The sequence below is a fragment of the Mya arenaria genome, chromosome 16, assembly GCF_026914265.1.
Source record: "Mya arenaria isolate MELC-2E11 chromosome 16, ASM2691426v1".
Lineage (NCBI taxonomy): Eukaryota > Metazoa > Mollusca > Bivalvia > Myida > Myidae > Mya > Mya arenaria.
In genome coordinates this window covers 28,914,041-28,935,472 of record NC_069137.1, presented here as the reverse complement: position 1 = coordinate 28,935,472, position 21,432 = coordinate 28,914,041, and the positions used below count along the sequence as shown (strand labels likewise).

At 39.1% G+C, this 21,432-nt stretch overlaps 1 protein-coding gene across 1 annotated transcript; it reads left to right on the top strand.

The window, feature by feature from the left end:
• Nucleotides 1–513: 513 nt before the first annotated feature.
• LOC128221539 (cytoplasmic polyadenylation element-binding protein-like) lies at nucleotides 514–21,228 on the top strand. The gene is made up of 17 exons (XM_052930145.1): nucleotides 514–669; nucleotides 5,275–5,410; nucleotides 7,007–7,141; nucleotides 7,494–7,577; nucleotides 7,931–8,096; nucleotides 13,869–14,070; nucleotides 15,611–15,718; nucleotides 16,077–16,254; nucleotides 16,685–16,783; nucleotides 16,933–17,049; nucleotides 17,264–17,326; nucleotides 18,879–19,003; nucleotides 19,260–19,458; nucleotides 19,965–20,059; nucleotides 20,336–20,419; nucleotides 20,857–20,974; nucleotides 21,117–21,228. The coding sequence occupies exons 1-16, from the start codon at nucleotides 514–516 to the stop codon at nucleotides 20,971–20,973; spliced, it is 2,064 nt and encodes a 687-aa protein (XP_052786105.1). The 3' UTR covers nucleotide 20,974; nucleotides 21,117–21,228.
• The last annotated feature ends 204 nt before the right edge of the window (nucleotides 21,229–21,432 follow it).

Sequence of the window (21,432 nt, the reverse complement as noted above, 5' to 3'; positions counted from 1 at the left end):
CATTGAGATGTATCTGCCAATGACAGCAACATACCCCAAACGATGAATTTGAAGCTTGCCAAAGAAGACATGAAGATAGCTTGTCCATGATCAGTAGACATGAATATATAAGACCAGAAGACATAAAGCTTACTTGCCCAGGATAAGGAGACATACAGATAACTTGCTCAGGATGAGGAGACATAAAGCTAACTTGCCAAGGATGAGGAGACATAAAGATAGCTTGCCCAGGATGGGGAGACATGGAGATAGCTCGCCCATGGTCAGGAGACATAAAGCTTACTTGCCCAGGATGAGTAGACATGAAGGTAGCTTGCCCAAGACGAGTAGACATGAAGGTAGCTTGCCCAAAATGAGGAGACATGAAGGTAGCTTGCCCAAGACGAGGAGACCTGAAGGTAGTTTGCCAAAGACGAGGAGACATGAAGGTAGCTTGCCCAAGACGAGGAGACATGAAGGTAGCTTGCCCAAGACGAGGAGACATGGAAGGTAGTTTGCCAAAGACGAGGAGACATGAAGGTAGCTTGCCCAAGACGAGGAGACATGAAGGTAGCTTGCCCAAGACGAGGAGACATGAAGGTAGCTTGCCCAAGACGAGGAGACATGAAGGTAGCTTGCCCAAGACGAGGAGACATGAAGGTAGCTTGCCCAAGACGAGGAGACATGAAGGTAGCTTGCCCAAGACGAGGAGACATTAAGATAGCTTGCCCAAGACGAGGAGACATTAAGATAGCTTGCCCAAGACGAGGAGACATTAAGATAGCTTGCCCAAGACGAGGAGACATTAAGATAGCTTGCCCAAGACGAGGAGACATTAAGATAGCTTGCCCAAGACGAGGACACATTAAGATAGCTTGCCCAAGACGAGGAGACATTAAAATAGCTTGCCCAAGACGAGGAGACATGAATGTAGCTTGCCCAAGACAAGGAGACATTAGGATAACTTGCCCAGGATGAGTAGACATGAAGGTAGCTTGCCCAGGACGTGGAGAGGAGACATTAAGATAGCTTGCCCAAGACGAGGAGACATTAAGATAGCTTGCCCAAGACGAGGAGACATGAAGGTAGCTTGCCCAAGACAAGGAGACATTATGATAACTTGCCCAGGATGAGTAGACATGAAGGTAACTTGCCCAGGACGTGGAGACATGAAGATAGCTTGCCCAAGATAAGGAGACATGAAGGTAGCTTGCCCAGTATGTGGAGACATTAGGATAGCTTGCCCATGGTCAGGATACATAAAGATAGCTTGCCTAGGGTGAGGAGACATAAAGACAGCTTACCCAGGATGTGAAGACATTAAGATAGCTTGCCCAGGATGAGGAGACATTAAGATAGCTTGCCCAGGATGAAGAGACATGAATAAAACTTTCTCGGGACCAGAAGACATAAAGAAAGCTTGCCCAAATTGAGGAGACATAAACATAGCTTGCACAGGATGTGGAGACATGAAGATAGCTTGCCAAATATGAGGAGACATGAAGATAGCTTGCCAAATATGAGGAGACATGAAGATAGCTTGCCAAATATGAGGAGACATTAAGATTGCTTGCCCATTGTCAGAGACGTGGAGATACATGTAGCTTGCCCATGGTCAGGAGACATGGAGATAGCTTGCCCAGGATGAGGAGACATTAAGATAGCTTGCCCATGGTCAGGAGACATGGAGATAGCTTGCCCAGAATGAGGAGAAATAACAATAGCTTGCCCATGTCCACGAGATATACAGATGGCTTGTCCAGGAACAAGAGAAAGGACGATACACGTAGCTTGTCCAGGAACAGGAGACAGGAAGAAAGCTTACCCGGGGTCAGAAGACTAGAAGATAGCGTCTCCAAGATCAGGAGACATGAAAAAAGAGATATATGTCAGGAAACATGGATACAGGCTTGGTTAAGATCAGGAGACAAGCTGCCGTATTGTTCGATCTTGAGAGGGTCTGTGGGGTCTGCTACATTGCTCGATTTGAAAATTTCAGGGTCTTATAATTGGACATGAGGTGCAACATTTCATGAAAGCTTGAAAACGCAATTCGACTTGTTTTCATGGATTGTTTTCGCAAAAGTAGCTCGCTTTTGTTATGCGTGTGTACACTCAAACATGTATAAGTGCTTCCAGTGAAATAATGCTAATATTTTAAATTCTTTTATTGAATTGAAATATATGTAAAACGGGAGACAGTGGCTTTGTCCCATTCATCGTGTTTGTCTTCTGAAATATGTTCTTCGTGCATTCCCGTCATGAAACTATACGGTTACTCTCGGGGTTTTTTAACCGCAGCGACTAATTTACATGTCAATTATCTCCTGGTTGGCTCAACTGCAACTTGGAACGGTCTACTGTTGATATAGGTAAATCCACATCCACTTCTTATGTACAGAATGCGATGGCGATGATTTAAAATGAAACTGATACCCATTTTAATTTTGCAGCGCAATTATTATATGATTTGAAATAAAAAATATTCCAAAAGAAGGTTTTCAATTGTTTTGCGATACAAAGATATTTGTATCAAGTCCCAAATTTGGGAATATACTACACCGGAAACCGTGACGTCATTCTGCACGATTTCCGAATGACAGAAGGACTGAGCATATTACTGTCAACACAGCCGAAAACATTCAGTAGGACTTTAGAAGAACACCAACACAACATTCAGCTGAAATTTTATTGAATTGACAATTTAATACAAGGAAAGCTCAATAGAAAGAATTGCGCGCTGTAAATTAGTACGCGGATGTCGAACATGGCTACAATGGTAAGAAACCAAATCCTAAAATTATATTCATTCTTAGAATGTCATGCCAATTTTCAACTGGTAAGCTAGTCGATTAAATTAATCTTGAAATTCATTTTTGTCACGCATTGCGGCTGCATAGGTAAAAACGTTCATGTCTTAAAATTTGTAAAATTCAAAGAAATGCACGCAAACTCGTGCATTTTCATTTAGAGAGGAAACTGAAAGTAGAATTTAAACTGTGCCCATATGGTAGCGGTCTTTTGTATTGAAACTTACTTCTACTTTGTTATATACACCAACAAAAACACTTGTTATGTATCAAACAAAGTTGTGCTTATTTTTGGCTATACATGAAAAATACTAGGGATCTACAGGCAGTATAGTTAATAGTTTTTCAGGGTTGGTCCAGACCATGATGTTAAATGCAACTGGTTTAATCAGTTGTCATGCAATATTCCATAGACGTTGGAAGACGTATTTGATGATTTGTTTGACACCTGTTTTGGTTGTTATTCCATAGCATGAACAAAAATGTCACACAATGCACCACGGCCCCGCTATTTTTGGCGCGAAGACAAAAGCACTACGTTCACCTGGCACTGCGGGGCCACCTGGAAGGTTAAAACATGGCCCAATCCCCGGCTATCCCCGGTTTACCTCGTGACCTTGGGAGGCCGTGGTTACATTTGACTGGTGCATAACCATTAGGGCCCTTCTTTAACTCATTTATGCATTTCTTTAACTATTATATGGTTTGCTTAACCAGGTTTCTTTGAGAAAAAAACCCTACCTGATTATTTGATTTGCGTAGAGATTTGGTCGGGCGGGCGTCAAAGAAGTGGTCTCCAAATGATTGGCCATGGTCAAGGTCTTTCTTACTTAAAATGGAAAAAATATAGAAAAAAATGTTTCTGCTCAGTAACTCAGTTAAAGCATTGATGGATGGATGACTTTAAGCTTAAATTGAACATACATTTACTGTTTAAAGTTGTACTGTGAATTGGGGATGTGAAAAAAATCTCTGATTTTTAAACAGGAAAGGTGTCAACCTCTGCAGAAAATCATTGCTTTTAACAATAATCCCAACATTGAAAATTTTCTGTGAGAATTGGCTGCAAAATTTGCATACTCTGGGCTACAAGAGGCAAGCTGTAAGAAAGACGACCCGGAACAACTCCACTGTCAACAGAAGGAAGAGTGTAGTCTGCTTCAAAACAATGCAATTTTCACCATGAAATGACAATTAAATTAAATCTTGAAAAACAGCTAAAAGTTTTGAGAAAGGCAAATGAATAGTAGCATGATAACATTCCTTACTTGTTCTTGCCTGCACTGTTCTCAGATATATAAGCCTCTTAAAACACTCAAATGGCTTCTGATGAAAACGAAAATAAAAATCCCACCTCCACACCATTCATAATGTGACCCTCAGTGACCTAGAACAGTACCCGATGACCACTTGGAATTAAATCCTAAGTATGTATGTATGTTCAGGGACTTTATTTCACATTGACGTAACAATTTGTGAAGTCCATGTTTAGAAGGATAGCATCACCAAGTATGATAATTTTTCTGTTTTGTCAACTATTAAAAAAGTTGACTTAATTAGGGCACAGCCGTGTAGTTCCAAATTTATTTTCAGATAATTTGTCTAAATACACAGACAGTGTAACCCCCCTTCTTCTTGTGAAGTTATGATTTAAAAATCAATAATAAGCATTAGTAGTGGCAACTCCGGTGTTACTGTTGTATTTTGTGTCTTTGTGTCTAGTCCCCCTTGGCATCCACTCACTTTTTGAGCAGAGAAGTCCAGTCTGAAAATGCATGCAAGCTGGGTTCTTTGTATTGTAACTGTTTATTATAGCACTGGTATAAGGAATTTCAAATGGCACTGCAAGCTCAAAACGACAACAGAAACACTTTAATGTGAGGGATTCATCCCAAAGTCACAAGTTGAGTGGTGGATGTTGCAAAACTTTGAGATTGAGGTCAAGGTCAGAGCCACCTTCTGAACTTACATTTGTACTTTGTGGCATGTTTTACTTTTATGAGCCCTACTAAAAAAAAAATTGTGTTTCTGGTCCATTCCTTTGTCATATAATGTTGAATTTGAAAAGTATTTGGCAGAAGTGACCAAAGTATAAGGACCTGTCACACACTGCACGTGTCCCACCCATCAAGGTTAAAGTACAGCAACCTTTTTCACTTTTGCCAAATAAGCCTTACTGATGTTAGTTTGTGTCCAGACCATATCTTTGTCGTCATACAAAGTCAGATTTTATAATTATTTGATAGAAGGGACCATCATAGTATGATTTCATGTCTAGCACAAGACCCATGTCCCTACCTTTGAGGTCAAGGTCACATCAACTTCCTGAAAATGTATATTTTGCTTTATAAGCCTTACTGATAAAATTTTGTGTCTGGTGAAACACATTCCACTTGATTTCTTTAATTGTTTTATTCATGCAGTATCTCATGTTCATTATGACCATGTTCTGTGATACCTCTAGTTTAAACCACATGTATTTCAGGCTGAAGATTATGAACAGACTCTGAGTTCTGGCAACATGAGCAGCACAAGTGATATAGTGCAGAGAATCAACGCCATGCTGGAAAATACCCTCGACATCACAAATCTTGGTGCTATCAACAATGATCAGGCTAAACGTAAGCTTTCAATATATTACTGTGTTTCATGACCTAAGCCATATAATGCTTAAAATGATTTCTATTTGAAATTAAAACCATGTGGTTTACTATTTGTACAAGGTGATACAGTTCCTTTGTATTGTTTTACCGCCTCAGCAAAATTAATGTCAGAATGTGTATGTATGTAAACAATACAACATTATACATACTTTGTACACTATATAATTTTTTTCAAAATAAAATATTTTCGCTACCTACCTAGCCTGTTATTTTGTCAGCATGTAAAAGTTAGGACAGGGGATATTATTTTGGCGTTTTCCTTCCATCCCTCACTGTTTTATTCTGTCTTGGTAGGGATTGGTCAGTTAATGATAAAACTTGAGTAAGCATGCTCCCCTTAATGAAATCTCGATGGCTTGTATGGGTGGTTCACATGGAGTAAAAACTAGTAAAAAAAATAGGTCAAATTTTAGAAAAGTCTTTGGAACAAGCTAGAGGTATTGCTTTTTTCAATGTTCATCAAACTTTATCAAAAGTTTCTCTGGATTAATTCTTCAACAAATTTAACATGGGGTTATGCACCATTCAATTGTAACCACGCCCCCGCCAGGTCTGGGGGTATACCAGGGATAGCCGGGGAAATGGGCCAGGTTTTTACCATTCAGGTGGACCCGCAGAGCTGGGTGAATGCAGTGGTTTTGGCTTCGAGCAGGATATAGCGGGGAATGGGGGCGGGGGCATTTGGCGGGGATTTGACCATCAGTTCAGAGGATTTTACCCGGGATTGGCTTGACCCGAAAGTCAAAGTCCCCGCTATTCCCCGGACTGGGGGGGGGGCGTGGTTACAATTGACTGGTGCATTACAGGTGATAAAAATATGTCACTAGGTAAAATCTTAGAAATGGTTGGTCCGGAACAATATCATCAGAACCATGTTTTGGTAGGGATTGGTAATATCAAGCTTGATAGAATGTTCCCCTTGATTAAACCTCAACTGCTTCAAAAAGGGGATCGCATGAGGTCAAAAGCTAGGTCTCAAGGTCAAATCTTAGAAAAAAACATGTGAACACTCGAATAAGAGACTATATTTTTTTTTTACAATATTTCTGGTCCAATCTTCATGAAACTTAACCAGAATGTCTGCATTGATGAAATATTTTAAGTTTGAAATGTTGGTTCAAAAACTTTAGGGTTAAATCTAAATTTTACACTATATACAATACTCTTTTATAACAAACAATTGCATACAAACTCAAATCTCATCTTCAAGGTTCATAAGAGTCTTATAACTCTGCATTAGAATTGCATGTTTCGGTTGGAATAATTTCACCAACACTTGATTTCCATTGCATCTACTTTGCCTTACCAGGCAGGGGATATCAATTTAACGAATTTGTTTGTTATGTCTAAGAGAAAACCCTCCTTGAACTTCATTCTTATTAAAAATATAGGATGGATTATCATTATTGGTATTTGTTTTCAAAGAAAAAACGTTGCACTATAATGTAAACGGCTTCGTGTCATCAATGGCAGCAGTAGCATGCCATAACTAAAAAAAACATTTTAAGATATTCCAATGAATAATTTATTTACATGCAATGTTTTCTCTCATAGAGCATGCAGCAATGAACCAGGTACCTCACCTGATACAAGGGCCCCACAGCCAACAGGGACTCAACATACAGGGACCCACAACAACTGGTTACCATGACAACCAGTTCACAAGCAATCATTCTGCACCATACCCAGGTAATGTGACTTATTAAAACAAAATCATTGAGGAATTTCTTTCATTACTTGTATAGCAGATGTCCCGATGTCCCATTATTTTAATTTCATATCAGTTGGGAAATGATTCACTCAAATGGATATGATAGAAATTCAGAATAAATTCGTAATATTTTCAGAATAAAAAGCTTGGTAATGCTAGTCATCCAGGAATGGAAGAAAAAGAATTCATAAACCTGCACAGTGATTGAATTTCAAATCTGCTTGAATCCATTTGAGACTTGGACTGGCATATTTCATTATAATTATTTACCATGTGTCAATGTGAATCCTTCTGATGGACATGTTTAAGAAAGATGTGTCTTCTTTTCAGGATACCAGCTGTTTTACCAAAGTACCAGTGCCAATCAGTACCAGCCCCTGTCGTCCCACTACAGCAGTGAACACACATATCAGTGTCAGTAGTTTTAACTTGTCTGCTTTAAGAAGAAAAATATCAAGGTTTTGTCATACTACTAGCCCTGTTTTAATCAGCACAGAATGTTATTGATAAGAAACTTTGTTCTTGTTCCATGCCACAAATATTGCTAAATAAAAATATTCAAGCATTCATTCGAGTGTTTTCTCTATGGCGCTGATTATAATGGTTCTATCTTGCTCAGTTGTGGAGATGCTTTCTCACTACCTGTAAAACCGGAGACTCAAGAAAAATAAGCGTTAGCCTGTTAGCATTTGTAGACACATTATTACAAAATTTAATGTCTTAACCAAGCAGTATAGATTAAATATTGTAATGTGCATTTTATTCAGCGTACTTGCCACAAGCACAGGAGATCTACAACTCTCAACCCCATCCGTTCAGTAAACACCCCTCTGACACTACGAGTAGCTATAAGTTGGACCAGCCCACTAAACAGAGCAGAACTGAAACTCCACAGAAACACACACGGGCAATTAGAGGATCTCCAGGGTATAGGTTGGTGTTTGCTCGACATTTGTTAAGGTTTTTAGATCGACTATTCGAAGAATATGGAGGCTATACTACTCACCCCAGAGTCGGCGTCCGTTTAAAGTTTTAGGGCAAGTTGGGAATTTCACTTATAAGTCCAATACCCTTCATTCAATTGACTTAATACTTCACATATTTGTTCAGGGCCATCACATAATGAGGTTAGATAACTCCATATTATCCTTTATACAAATTATGGCCCCTTATTGACTTATGTTTTAAGTTTTAGGGCAGGTTAAAGTTTTAGGGCAAGTTGGGATTTTCACTTATAAGTCCAATACCCTTCATTCAATTGACTTAATACTTCACACAGTTGTTCAGGGCCATCCCATAATGAGGTTAGATAACTCCATATTATCCTTTACACAAATTATGGCCCCTGATTGACTATGGAACTTACGTTTAAGTTTTAGGGCAGGTTGGGATATTTATTGATAACTTCTTTACCATTCATTCAATTGACTTAATACTTCACACAATTGTTCAAGAACATCACACAAAGAGTGTACATAACTCCTTATTATCCTTAATACAAGTTATGGCCCCTGATTGACTAAGGTTAAAGTTTTAGGGCAGGTTAAAGTTTTAGGGCAAGTTTGGATTTTAATACTTCTATACCCTTCATTCAATGCACTTAATACTTTGCACAATTAATTATGAACATCTTACAATAAGGTCACATAACTCTATTTTAACCCTAAATACAAATTATGGCCCTTGATATATTGTTTTTTGTTGTTGTTTTTAATTTTTATGCCCCCTTTTGAAAAAAGTGGGGTATATTGTTTTGCACATGTCGGTCGGTCGGTCGGTCGGTCTGTCTGTCTGTCGGTCGGTCGGTCGGTCGGAATACCAAATGGTTTCCGATCAATAACTTGAGAACGCTTTGACCCAGGAACCTCATACTTGGTAGGTGTATTGGTCATGACCAGCAGATGAACCCTATTGATTTTGAGGTCAGTGGGTCAAAGGTCAAGGTCAGTGTGACCTTAACATGAAAAACGGTTTCCGATCAATAACTTGAGAACGCTTTGACCCAGGGACCTCATACTAGGTAGGCTTATTGGTCATGACAGGCAGATGAACCCTATTGATTTTGAGATCAGTGGGTCAAAGGTCAAGGTCAGTGTGACCTTTACATGAAAAACGGTTTCCGATCAATAACTTGAGAACGCTTTGACCCAGGAACCTCATACTTGGTAGGTGTATTGGTCATGACCAGCAGATGAACCCTATTGATTTTGAGGTCAGTGGGTCAAAGGTCAAGGTCAGTGTGACCTTAACATGAAAAACGGTTTCCGATCAATAACTTGAGAACGCTTTGACCCAGGGACCTCATACTAGGTAGGCTTATTGGTCATGACCAGCAGATGAACCCTATTGATTTTGAGGTCAGTGGGTCAAAGGTCAAGGTCAGTGTGACCTTTACATGAAAAACGGTTTCCGATCAATAACTTGAGAACGCTTTGACCCAGGAACCTCATACTTGGTAGGTGTATTGGTCATGACCAGCAGATGAACCCTATTGATTTTGAGGTCAAAGGTCAAGGTCAGTGTGACCTTAACATGAAAAACGGTTTCCGATCAATAACTTGAGAACGCTTTGACCCAGGGACCTCATACTAGGTAGGCTTATTGGTCATGACCAGCAGATGAACCCTATTGATTTTGAGGTCAGTGGGTCAAAGGTCAAGGTCAGTGTGACTGTAAGCTGAAAAAAGGTTTTCTGATTGTCCATATTTTATTTTCTTATATAGTAGACAGTAGAAATTTATATGTCACTAAATGCATGAGTTGAAGTATCAGTTTTCAGTGAACATCTAGTTTAATTATGCCCCCCTTCGAAGCAGAGGGGTTATATAATTGCTTTGCACATGTCGGTCGGTCTGTTGGAAGACCAAAGCTTGTCCGAGTGATAACTCAACAATTCCCGGACCTATGGTCATCAAACTTGACATGAAGATTAGGTATGACCAGTAGATGACCTGCCTCATATGCATCCAATGACAAATCAGCTGTCATTTCAGTCCATGCATATTTCATTCAATTGTCCAAATATTTCTGGCAACTTGGCGCTCAGGGGGCATAATGTTTGACAAACATCTCTTGTTCTTTTAATTATGCCCCCCTTCGAAGAAGAGGGGTATATTGCTTTGCACAGGCATGTCGGTCGGTCGGTCGGTCCTTCGGTAGACCAAAGCTTGTCCGAGTGATAACTCAACAATTCCTGGACGTATGGTCATCAAACTTGACATGAAGGTTGGGCCTGACCAGTAGATGACCCCTATTGATTTTAGGGCTCATCAGGTCAAAGGTCAAGGTCACAGTGACCTTTAATGGTAAAATAATTTAAAAGCTTGTCCGAGTGATAACGCAACAATGCCTAGACCTATAGTCATCAAACTTGACATGGAAGTTGGGCCTGACCATTAGATGACCCCTATTGTTTTTGGGGTCATCGGGTCAAAGATCAAGGTCATAGTGACATTGAATGGTAAAAGGTTGTCCGAGTGATAACTCAACAATGCCTGCACCCATGGCCCTCATTATTGACTTGGAGGTTGGGCCTGACCAGTAGATGAACCCTATTGTTTTTGGGGGTCATCAGGCCAAAGGTCAAGGTCACAGTGACCTTGAATGGTAAAAGGTTGTCCATGTGATAACTCGACAATGCCTACACCCATGGCCCTCAAACTTGACTTGGAGGTTGGGCCTGATCAGTAGATGACCCCTATTGGTTTTGGGGGTCATCGGGCCAAAGGTCAAGGTCACAGTGACCTTGAATGGTAAAAGGATGTTCGAGTGAGAACTCGACAATGCCTGCACCCTTGGCCCTCATTCTTGACTAGGAGGTTGGGCCTGACCAGTAGCTGACTCCTATTGTTTTTGGGGTCATCGGGTCAAAGATCAAGGTCATAGTGACATTAAATGGTAAAAGGTTGTCCGAGTGATAACTCAACAATGCCTGCACACTTGGCCCTCATAATTGACTTGGAGGTTGGGCCTGACCAGTAGATGAACCCTATTGTTTTGGGGGGTCATCGGGCCAAAGGTCAAGGTCACAGTGACCTTGAATGGTAAAAGGTTGTCTGAGTGATAACTCGACAATGCCTGCACCCACGGCCATCAAACTTGAATTGGAAGTTGGGCCTGACCAGTAGATGGCCATATTGATTTTAGGGGTCATTGGGCCAAAGGTCAAGGTAACAGTGACTTGGAACGATAAAAGGTTGCCCGAGTGATAACTGAACAATGCCTGCCCCCATGGCCCTCAAACTTGACTTTGAGGTTGGGCCTGACCAGTAGATGACCACTATTGATTTAAGGGGTCAAAGGTCAAGGTCACAGTGACCTTGAAAGCAAACTCGACAATTCCTTGACCTATGGTCATCAAACTTGACATGAAGGTTGGGCCTGACCAGTAGATGACCCCTCTTGACTTTGGGGGTCATCAGGCCAAGGTCACAGTAACCTTTAACGCAAAAAAAGTTAACAAATCTTCTCCCAGTGATATCTCAACAATGCCTGAATCTATGATCATCAATCTTGACATGTAAGTTGGGCCTGACCAGGAGATGACTCTTATTGATTTTAGGAGTCATTGGGGCAAAGGTCAGGTTCACAGTGACGTTGAATGCGAAAATGTTTCAAGTGATAATTGGACAATGCCTGCACCCATGGCCCTCAGACTCCAAGTTGTGTCTGACCGGTAGATGACCCCTTATGATTTAAGGGGTCATTGGATCAAAGGTCAAGGTTACAGTGACCTTGAACAAAAAATGCTTGTCTGTGTGATAACTTGTCAATGCCTGCACCCATGGCCCTCAAACTTAACATTTAGATTTTTGGTGACCAGCTGATGACTACTATGGATTTTGAGGTCATAGAGTCAAAGGTCATGGTCATAACACACTCTATCCTCAAACTTTGAATGGTCCTAATCTTAAAACTGCCTCAACGGCATACAATGTTAGCGACAAATCAGCTGTCATTTCGGTCCATGCATATTTCATTCAATTGTCCATATAATCCTGACAACATGACGCTAAGGGGGGCATAATGTTTGACAAACATCTCTTGTTTCTTTTGACAGGCACATTTTTATAAAGGGAAAACAAGTTATTTGAATGACTTGTGTCATTGTTCAGGCGGGCTGGTGGGAGGGCAGCGTCAAAGTCACCTTATGTATCGAATAATTTTAGCTAGGTTTGACATAAAGAGACTTGGTACATACAAAGAGTTTATGGAGACCTTTTATGGGAATGCATTTAAGGCCCCTAGGATCAAGGTCAAGGTTACTATTAATAGATAAAGGGTTGGTATTGAATAAGTTAAGTAAGGGTTCACATATTGTGACCAAACTTGGTATATAGGAAGAGTTTATAGAGACCTTTCCTGAGATTGTGTTTTGGGCCCCGAGAGTTATTGTCTAGGTCAAGATCACTGTTGCTAAAAAAAAAATATGGTTAGTACTAAATAACTCAAGTAAGGGTTGACATAGTGTGACCAAACTTGGTATATAGGACAAGTTTATGCAGAGCTTTCATTGGATTGCCTTTCGGCCCGCTAGGGTCAAGGTCACTGTTACTTAAAATAGATTACTGTTCAAGTTATGGTTGACATACTATGACCAAACTTGATATGTAGGAAGAGTTTATGGAAGACTTCCATGGGATTGTGTTTGGGGCCCTTAGGGTCAAGGTCACTGTTACAAACAATAGAAGAAAGCAGTTGAAACTAAATCCCTTCTGCCAATCATTAAAAAACCGGTTTTGTCACATCGTGATTCTTTTTAATTTGACTGTTTTGTTGCTTTTGACAGGCACATATTACATTGTTATTGTATTCAACTCTAAGTCAAAGCGGCGTTGTCGAGCGCCCTGTCTTATGACAGCTCTTGTTAGCTTATCTTTTCTCAGGAAAATATTCTTATAAAAAGCCATAGTGGCGTTGTCATAAAATAACTTATCTTGGCTGTTGCACAAATACCTTTAAAGATATGAAAACTTCTTAACCATCTTGCCAAAGACATGCACATGTATAGCTAAGGCCTATAACTCTTGACTGAGTTTAGCTCTTCACTCCAACAAGAAATGTTGGCGTTTGCTCTGTGGCACTCTTCACTTTTTTATGCTTGTATTATAAAAAACTAAAATTTCATACCCTATTCCCTAGATGCTATAGACGTTTTTTCTTATAGTAGGAGTAATAACTTAATCTACATAGGCCATTCAATGAGCATACATCACCACTAGTGACACTTCTTATTACAAGAAGGTGGTAATGTGAGGGTGTTAATCACATTCACTCATAGCTGTAGTCGTCATTTTCAGTGACATACAAAAACATTGATAACAAGAGACATTACTTGAACACTGTACATATATAAACAGACGATGTTTGTTCACTGTGAATCACTGAAATATTTTGTTTTATGCCAAAAGGGAAATACAGATAAAACTTTTTGTGATGATATATGCTTGTGATGATTTGTTTTCTTTAAGTTTACATAGAAATGAAAAAGCAGTGAAATATTTTGCCTTTCCTATCAAAATATGCTGTCTGGTAGCTCATGTATATCCTTCAACGGAATTCAACTCTTTGAGTTAGCATCACACTTAAAACAGCAAGAACTGACAAACATAGTAACCATGGGCGTAAAGGTAAAATTCTAAAAACAATAACTTCACTATGATTATGGGCTTACTGTTTCATGTTACACATGTTATGTATTCACAGTGACTATGACTCGAGTACTGGATCTCCGGCCACTCCAACAACCCCCCTTAATGAGACCCTCTCCCCGATGGAACAGATATTCGGCCTCATGTCCAGGGACAATCGAGGCCAGGCAGCGTCTTCACGCAGCAATTCTCCATACGACTCAGACACCAGTGGATTCAGCAGTGAGGGATCTGAGGCTGCTCTCCTTGATATGATGGTAAGGCACTGAAATCTGGGGGGTTAAGGTAGGCACTGAAATCTGGGGGTTAAAGTGGGCACTGAAATCTGGGGGTTAAAGTGGGCACTGAAATCTGGGGGTTAAGGTAGGCACTGAAATCTGGGGGTTAAAGTGGGCACTGAAATCTGGGGGTTAAGGTAGGCACTGAAATCTGGGGGTTAAAGTGGGCACTGAAATCTGGGGGTTAAAGTGGGCACTGAGATCTGGGGGTTAAGGTGGACACTGAATATTGGGGGTTAAGGTTGGCACTGAATTCTGGGGGTTAAGGTGAACATTGGATTCTGGGGGTTAAGGTGGACATTGGATTCTGGGGGTTAAAGTGGACACTGAATTCTGGGGGTTAAGGTGGACACTGAATTCTTTGGGTTAAGGAGGACACTGGTCTCTGGGGGTTAAGGTGGGCACTGAATTCTAGGGGTCAACCTAACGTGACAAAGAGGCCAAAACTAAACACATAAAACTGGGATGGATAATAATTGCTTGGTAACATCAATCGAGCACAATATGTATCTTGAGATTAGACAAGCATTGTTTTTCATATGATTATAAAAAAAGGCCACAATATTTCATGGTACTGGTAAGCTTTAAGACTGAACTATTTTGCATTGTAGAGCATTTGTGTTTAAATGTTTAACATTGTTGAATAAGGATTAAAATAATGTTGGTTAATATTCAGAATTACTGTGAAATCATTAATGTTCGTGGGGCATTAATGTTCGTGGTTTTCGTGGGTTAGGTGATCCACGAATTCAAGATCCCACGAAATATAAACCCTTTATTCACTTTTTCAATTGCCTTGTTACGTACATACTCTAGTATATTATTTACAGAGGTCGCAGTATACAGTGTTAAAACCTGTCTCACTGTATAACTTACGATCATTATTCTGTTAATATATTATAACTGCCTTTAACAAATAATGAACCAAATCAATTAAATGTGTTTTATGCAGCAAATGACAGTTAGAAGCACGTGTTTAAACGTGTGCTGTTAATGAAAATCTCCAAGTTTACAAGTTGTGCGTGATGAGTGTCTGTACTCGATTTTTTTATTTAATGAAATAATTAATCGATTACTAGTACATTGAAGGTTACTAAGCACCGAACGTGACAATATACGCACCTTTTTGGTGTTTTCACAGTTTGCAAAATTCTTAATTGGCATTAAATGGCTTCCCCTATCTGTACTTATGATCAGGGTACATCTTCTTTTATTACCTTTATTCCCAATTAAATCGATAAGTGACATGGGTATATATGCACTAATTGGCATGTCGTACCACATTAGCGAGTGTCATAAACCGAGTGACGTAGAAGACGGAAATCACGGGCCAGCGCGTGGATATTATGCAGACGATCTAGGACGATCGCATCTTCGATTTTATTTTCAAAAATGAAAATCCACGAATTTAAGTACCCACGAAATTGTTTTTTTTCGGCAAACCACGAAATTTCATGCCCACGAACATTAATGATTTCGCAGTATATAATGCTCAACTGTAAATACGGTTTCTTTTCAGAACTCCCTAAAAATTGGCAACAGAGAGGCAAAATCTCCAGTGAATGATCTGTCCAAGCAGCTGTATCATGCCCAGCAGCAGCAACAACAACACCAACAACAGGTAATAGTGATTGTGATGATGATGTTTGTGGTGTTGTTTATACAACATGTTTTGGTGATTGTGATGGTTGTGTTTTTTTATACAACAGGTATTGGTGAATGTGGTGTTGGTGATAGTGGTGTTGTTTATACGTCAACAGGTTATGGTAGTGGTGGTGGTGGTGGTGTTTATACAACAAAAGGTAATAGTGATTGTGGTAGTGGTGGTGATAGTGGTGTTGCTTATACAACAACAGGTAATGATGATTGTGTTGGTGGTGGTAGTGGTGGTAAATACAACAACGGGAAATGGTGGTTAGCGGTGATGTTTATGATGATGCCATGGAGTATTATGGACTTTTGAATTTTCTCAGGCTGTACTGCAGCAGCAACACCAGCACCAGTTGACTCAGCAGCAGCAACAACAACAGCAGCAGCAACAACAGCAGCAGCAGTTGTTCCAGCAGTACCAACAGGCCTCAGCCCAGTTACAGATTTACCAACCCCAAAAACAGACAACAAACAGTGCCCTCGCTCTACCTGCCTCTGATGCCACAGTAATTGGTAAGAGGGATTTTCATTGATAAATCCGACCAATTTCTTATGTTGTATGTTGTTTAATGAAGCATCTCTTATGAGACCTTTACAAAACTCAATGTTTAAGGGCATTATATCTTTGCCATGTGTGATAAACAAATAGATCTTACTGTTCACATCCTGAGTTATGGTCCTTGAATTTTAAGAACGTGAAAAGAAGACTTTAACAACTCGGTTCATTCAAAATTTTACATAAATACATTAAGAAGACTTTCAGAGTACTTTATAAATACAAAGCATGGGAGTACATGGTCTAAATCAGGACATTATCTTCGAACAAAATGATATCAGAAAACAATAGAAAAATTAGAAAAAAATATTGTGTCCATATAATTATCTGCCATTTTGCCAATGATATCAAAATGTACATCCAAACTAAAAGCTCTTCCTATTTCAGGAAACCGGATTTCTGGACAAATCATGCGTCCATATGTGATTGCTAACTTGGACCCGTATGCCATAGACAGGGCGGCTAGGCTGCATAGAAGTGCTGCTGGCAATGGTGGGTAGTGCCTGTGTGAGACAAATTCATACTTGCGTAGATTTTACCATGAAATGTTTCAAATTCTTTCAGCCAATATACATACTCCTTGTGCTTTAATCACACTTAATAAATATTTATTTTCAACTTTTTATCCAATTCAGCAATGAGCGAGGCGAGTTGTACATGGTCTGGTAAAATCCCACCCAAGAACTACAGAAGCCCGGCATCCTTCTCGTGTAAGGTGTTTCTCGGTGGTGTACCCTGGGATATCACTGAAGGTAAGGTTTTTTGCAGGTGAAAAGTTGAGGTCCAGGCTTTGTTGTCTTTCATTTTAGAATCTATCATCTTGTGTTAAACTCTTAATCTCTGCATATGGGATATTTACATTAGTTTTGGTACACATATTGTGAATTATTTATATGGAAAGAACAGTTCTTGACTGTAAGCAGCATTCAGTACCTTATGAATGCAAACAATCACTTGCTATTTCAGCCGGACTCCAGCAAGCCTTCAACAAGTTTGGCAGTTTCAAGATTGAGTGGCCAGGCAGGGACGGTATGATCTATATCACGGACTCTCTTACGGATAATTTATTATAAACTCCTCTTTTTATGCCCCCACAAAGTGGCGGCATATAGGGTTGCCCTTGTCCGTACGTACGTCTGTCTGTCTGTCTGTCTGTACGTACGTACGTCCCGAAGATTGTTTCCGATCTAATTCTTGAAAACCGTTTGTCCAATCCTCACCAAACTTTAAACACATGTTTGTGACCATAATATCTTGATCAAGTTCGATAGTCATGGAAATCGCTTTAGTCATTTAGGAGTTACGGCCCTTTTTTGCCAAAAATACTTCAAAAATATATTCCAATCTAATTCTTGAAAACTGTTTGTCCAATCCTCACCAAACTTTAAACACATGTTTGTGACCATAATATCTTGATCAAGTTCGATAGTCATGGAAATCGCTTTAGTCATTTAGGAGTTACGGCCCTTTTTTGCCAAAAATACTTCAAAAATATATGTTTCCAATCTAATTCTTGAAAAGTATGTGTCCAATGTGGATCCAACAAGTTTTTTCCTGCCTGAATGGCGCCATATAACCTATACAGTCTTGCGATGCCGTAAAACCCAACTCAACTCAACTTATCCTATATGTGCAGATTATCCTGAATAATCATTATGGCTTATTTTCTGTGACAAAAAATCGAAGTGGGGGCATCCGTGTCCTATGGACACATTTCTAGTTACAATAATTGACAGATGCTAGATACACTTTAAGCCTATCTAAATGATACACATTTACCTGTTGTTACCTTCATATAAACACTGGCCTACATCATAAAGGTATATAATGGGGTAATGTATCTCATATATAAATAGCTCTTGTTTAAAGACATTAAGATTGACTATTCAAAGAATAAGGAGGGCTATATTACTTGCTCCAGCATCTGTGTCCGGTTTAAGTTTAAGAGCAAATTGGCATTTTCATTGATAACTCAATTTCATTTCATGCTTCATACTCAGTTGTTCAGGACCATCTTTTTTTTGTGTGCCATTCCTGAAAATGTTGATAAAAAAGTTTAAAAACAAGTTGAACATTGTATGAATCATGTTAGTATTTTTCCATTTTTTGCCAAAACAACACCATTTTTTTCTCTATCAAAAGGGCCCGCCACCATTTATTTGAAAGTGGAAAAAAACACTGAGGGCAATTCGAGATTTTTACTAATAACTTCTATACCCTTCATTCAATTTACTTCATACAATTGTTGACAGCCATCATACAATTAGGTTACAGATCTCCGTGTAATCCTTTAATACAAGTTATCGCCTTTGATCGACTTGGAAAGTTTGGTTCAAGTTTTTAGGGCAACTTGGGATTTTAACTCTGAGATTTCAACAACTGTTCATTCAGTGGACTGCATACTCCACAAAGTTGTTCAAGGCCATTACACAATAAGGTTACATAACTCCATATTAACCTAAAAACAAACTATGACCCTTGATTGACGGTATTCAAAGAATTAAACTTCGTTTTTTTTCCACCTTGTAACAGTTTTAGAGAAAATGTTTCTATTAAGTTTAAATATATGATGTACTTTCAGGCTATGTGTACCTTCTGTTTGAGTCGGAAAAGGCTGTGAAAATGCTGCTTCAGGAATGCACCCATGACTACAGTACGGGAGAATACTACTACAATATCTCCAGCAGAAGGATGAGATCTAAGGAGGTTGGTACATTTTATACTGGAGAAGTTATCTCCCTTTCACTGTTCCCATATCTGCCTTTAACTATTGTTTGAGAGAATCATGATAACACATTTTGAGTGAACTTTAGATGTGACGAAAGGACTAGATATATAAGATTATTGTATATGTGTTTTTGATAACCATTTCTCTGATGGCAATTTAAAATTGAAAATGAATTGAATTAAACTATTCCCAAATAGATACAACTAAATGATGAGATCTCTTCAAACATAACAGGTTCAAGTCATCCCCTGGATGTTGTCAGATAGCAACTTTGTGCGTCAACCGTCCCAGCGCCTGGATGCAAACAAGACCGTGTTTGTGGGGGCGTTACATGGGATGATCTCCGCGGAAATCCTCTCCAATATCATGAATGATCTGTTCGGAAATGTGGTCTATTCTGGCATTGACTGTGATAAACACAAGTATCCCATCGGTAGGTTGGTTTTAAATTATCGATTCAGGGAACATGGAACATGGACTTTGCGTTTATTGGGGTGCCGAACAAAAACAAAATGTTGCTACACAATCATGCAACTTGGATCACATATTATTCAGATACAATGCACATAAATTTGTAGCAAGCCCCAGTACTCTGTTCTTTGTTGAATTCTGAAAGCTGTGAAAATGGATACCCCATGAAAACTACTGTTGACACTGTCAGATTTCCACTGGCATCCCTCTGCCATTATCTTAATATTGTTTGAAAACACTTCTGTAAAATACAACATAGTTTTTGCACAGTTTTGTTGTAGACATTGATAGTCAGTAGATTGTTACTTTTGCAATATTTTTTTTTTTTTTTACATTTTATTTATTTTGCAAAGTTAAAACGCCTGACACCCTCATTTGTCTTAATTTTGCTACCCTATTGATTCCTGCAAAATTGCTTCTTTAAAGTCTGCTGAAACTTAACATATAAACAATGTATGTTTGTTCCAGGCAGTGGCAGAGTTACGTTTAGCAGTAGAAGGAGCTATATGAAGGCTGTACAGGCTGCCTTTGTGGAGATTAAGACACCAAAGTTCACTAAGAAGGTAACATGTGTTCATTCTTAGCTCATCTGTTTTACAAATAAGAGTCTTAAGTGTTGTCAATTTTGTTGTTGTTTGAATGCTCAAGAACAGATAAAGACTAATGTATACAATGTAACATTTTATATGCATGTTTAATACTAGTGACAATATGCAGACAAAAATATGGTTAAGCCTATGATTATTAATGTGGTTGAATACAGCAATGTATAAGCTTCTGATGCGTTGTATTAATTTATATGAAAGACCATAATATAAAAATGGACTATTTACTTGTAGATCCAGATAGATCCTTACCTTGAGGACAGTATCTGCACTGTGTGCGGCCTCCAGCCTGGGCCTTACTTTTGCAGAGATCTTCTGGTAGGTGACCCTCACCTTCATTCACCAAACCATTTCTTAAAGTTTAAAATAACAGAACACTTTTCATTGACATTCAGGAGCCAATATTCTATTTATTGTTGACCTTGACATCTCCAGCCAATTTTTCTAGGTTTTAGTTGACCCTTAGATTGTTGACCTTGACATTCACCAGCCAATTTTCTAGGTGACCTTGGCATTTCCAACCTTTTTCGTGAATGAAGACCAATGTTTGTGAAATGTGCCTTAAGTACCTGTTACAATTGATTCAAGAATGCATGTCCCATATTTTCATGTTTTCCATACAACTTAACATTTTAACCTATTTTCAGTATCTGAAGTGCATTTTGTCCAATAATTTCTGTGCTTTAAGAATCTTCTATCATATGTTCAACTTTTTTTCAAGAAATTGCAAGTATTTATTAACTCCATGTTTTCAGTGTTTCAAGTACTTCTGTCGCCCGTGCTGGTACTGGAAGCATGATGCAGACTCCATGCGATCTCACAAACCCCTGAGCAGAAACACAAAGGTTCAGGCGAACCTGGGCTTACTGTAGGGTAGGTGTGTAATCCAACTTGTATACTCTGAAGAATAAATTGTTCATATTTGGACTTAAATTGCTCACATAAATACAAAAAGTGTTTCAGAAGCTCTCCCATATTTATTATAACTATTGTACAAAACTTTACTTTGTTTCAGATAACAGACAGTTTAACAGACAGACAGTGCTTTGGCTGTCGCTGAGTTGAAAACAGCTGACTTTGCCAGCTCTGTTCATCATGAAAGCGACTGATTAAGGACTTTGAAAGAGGAAATTAGCTGGCTCTTTGTAACATTAATGACTATACAACAACTGAAAGATGAGTGAATTGTCGGCTTCTTACAAGAAATAGTAACTTAAAGGAAACAATTTAAGGATTTTTATAGAACATTGATGGTCATAAGGAGCTTAGTTGACCATCTAAAAAAACATTTGAATTTGAATTACTGAGTATTGAATTTTGTTATAATTGTC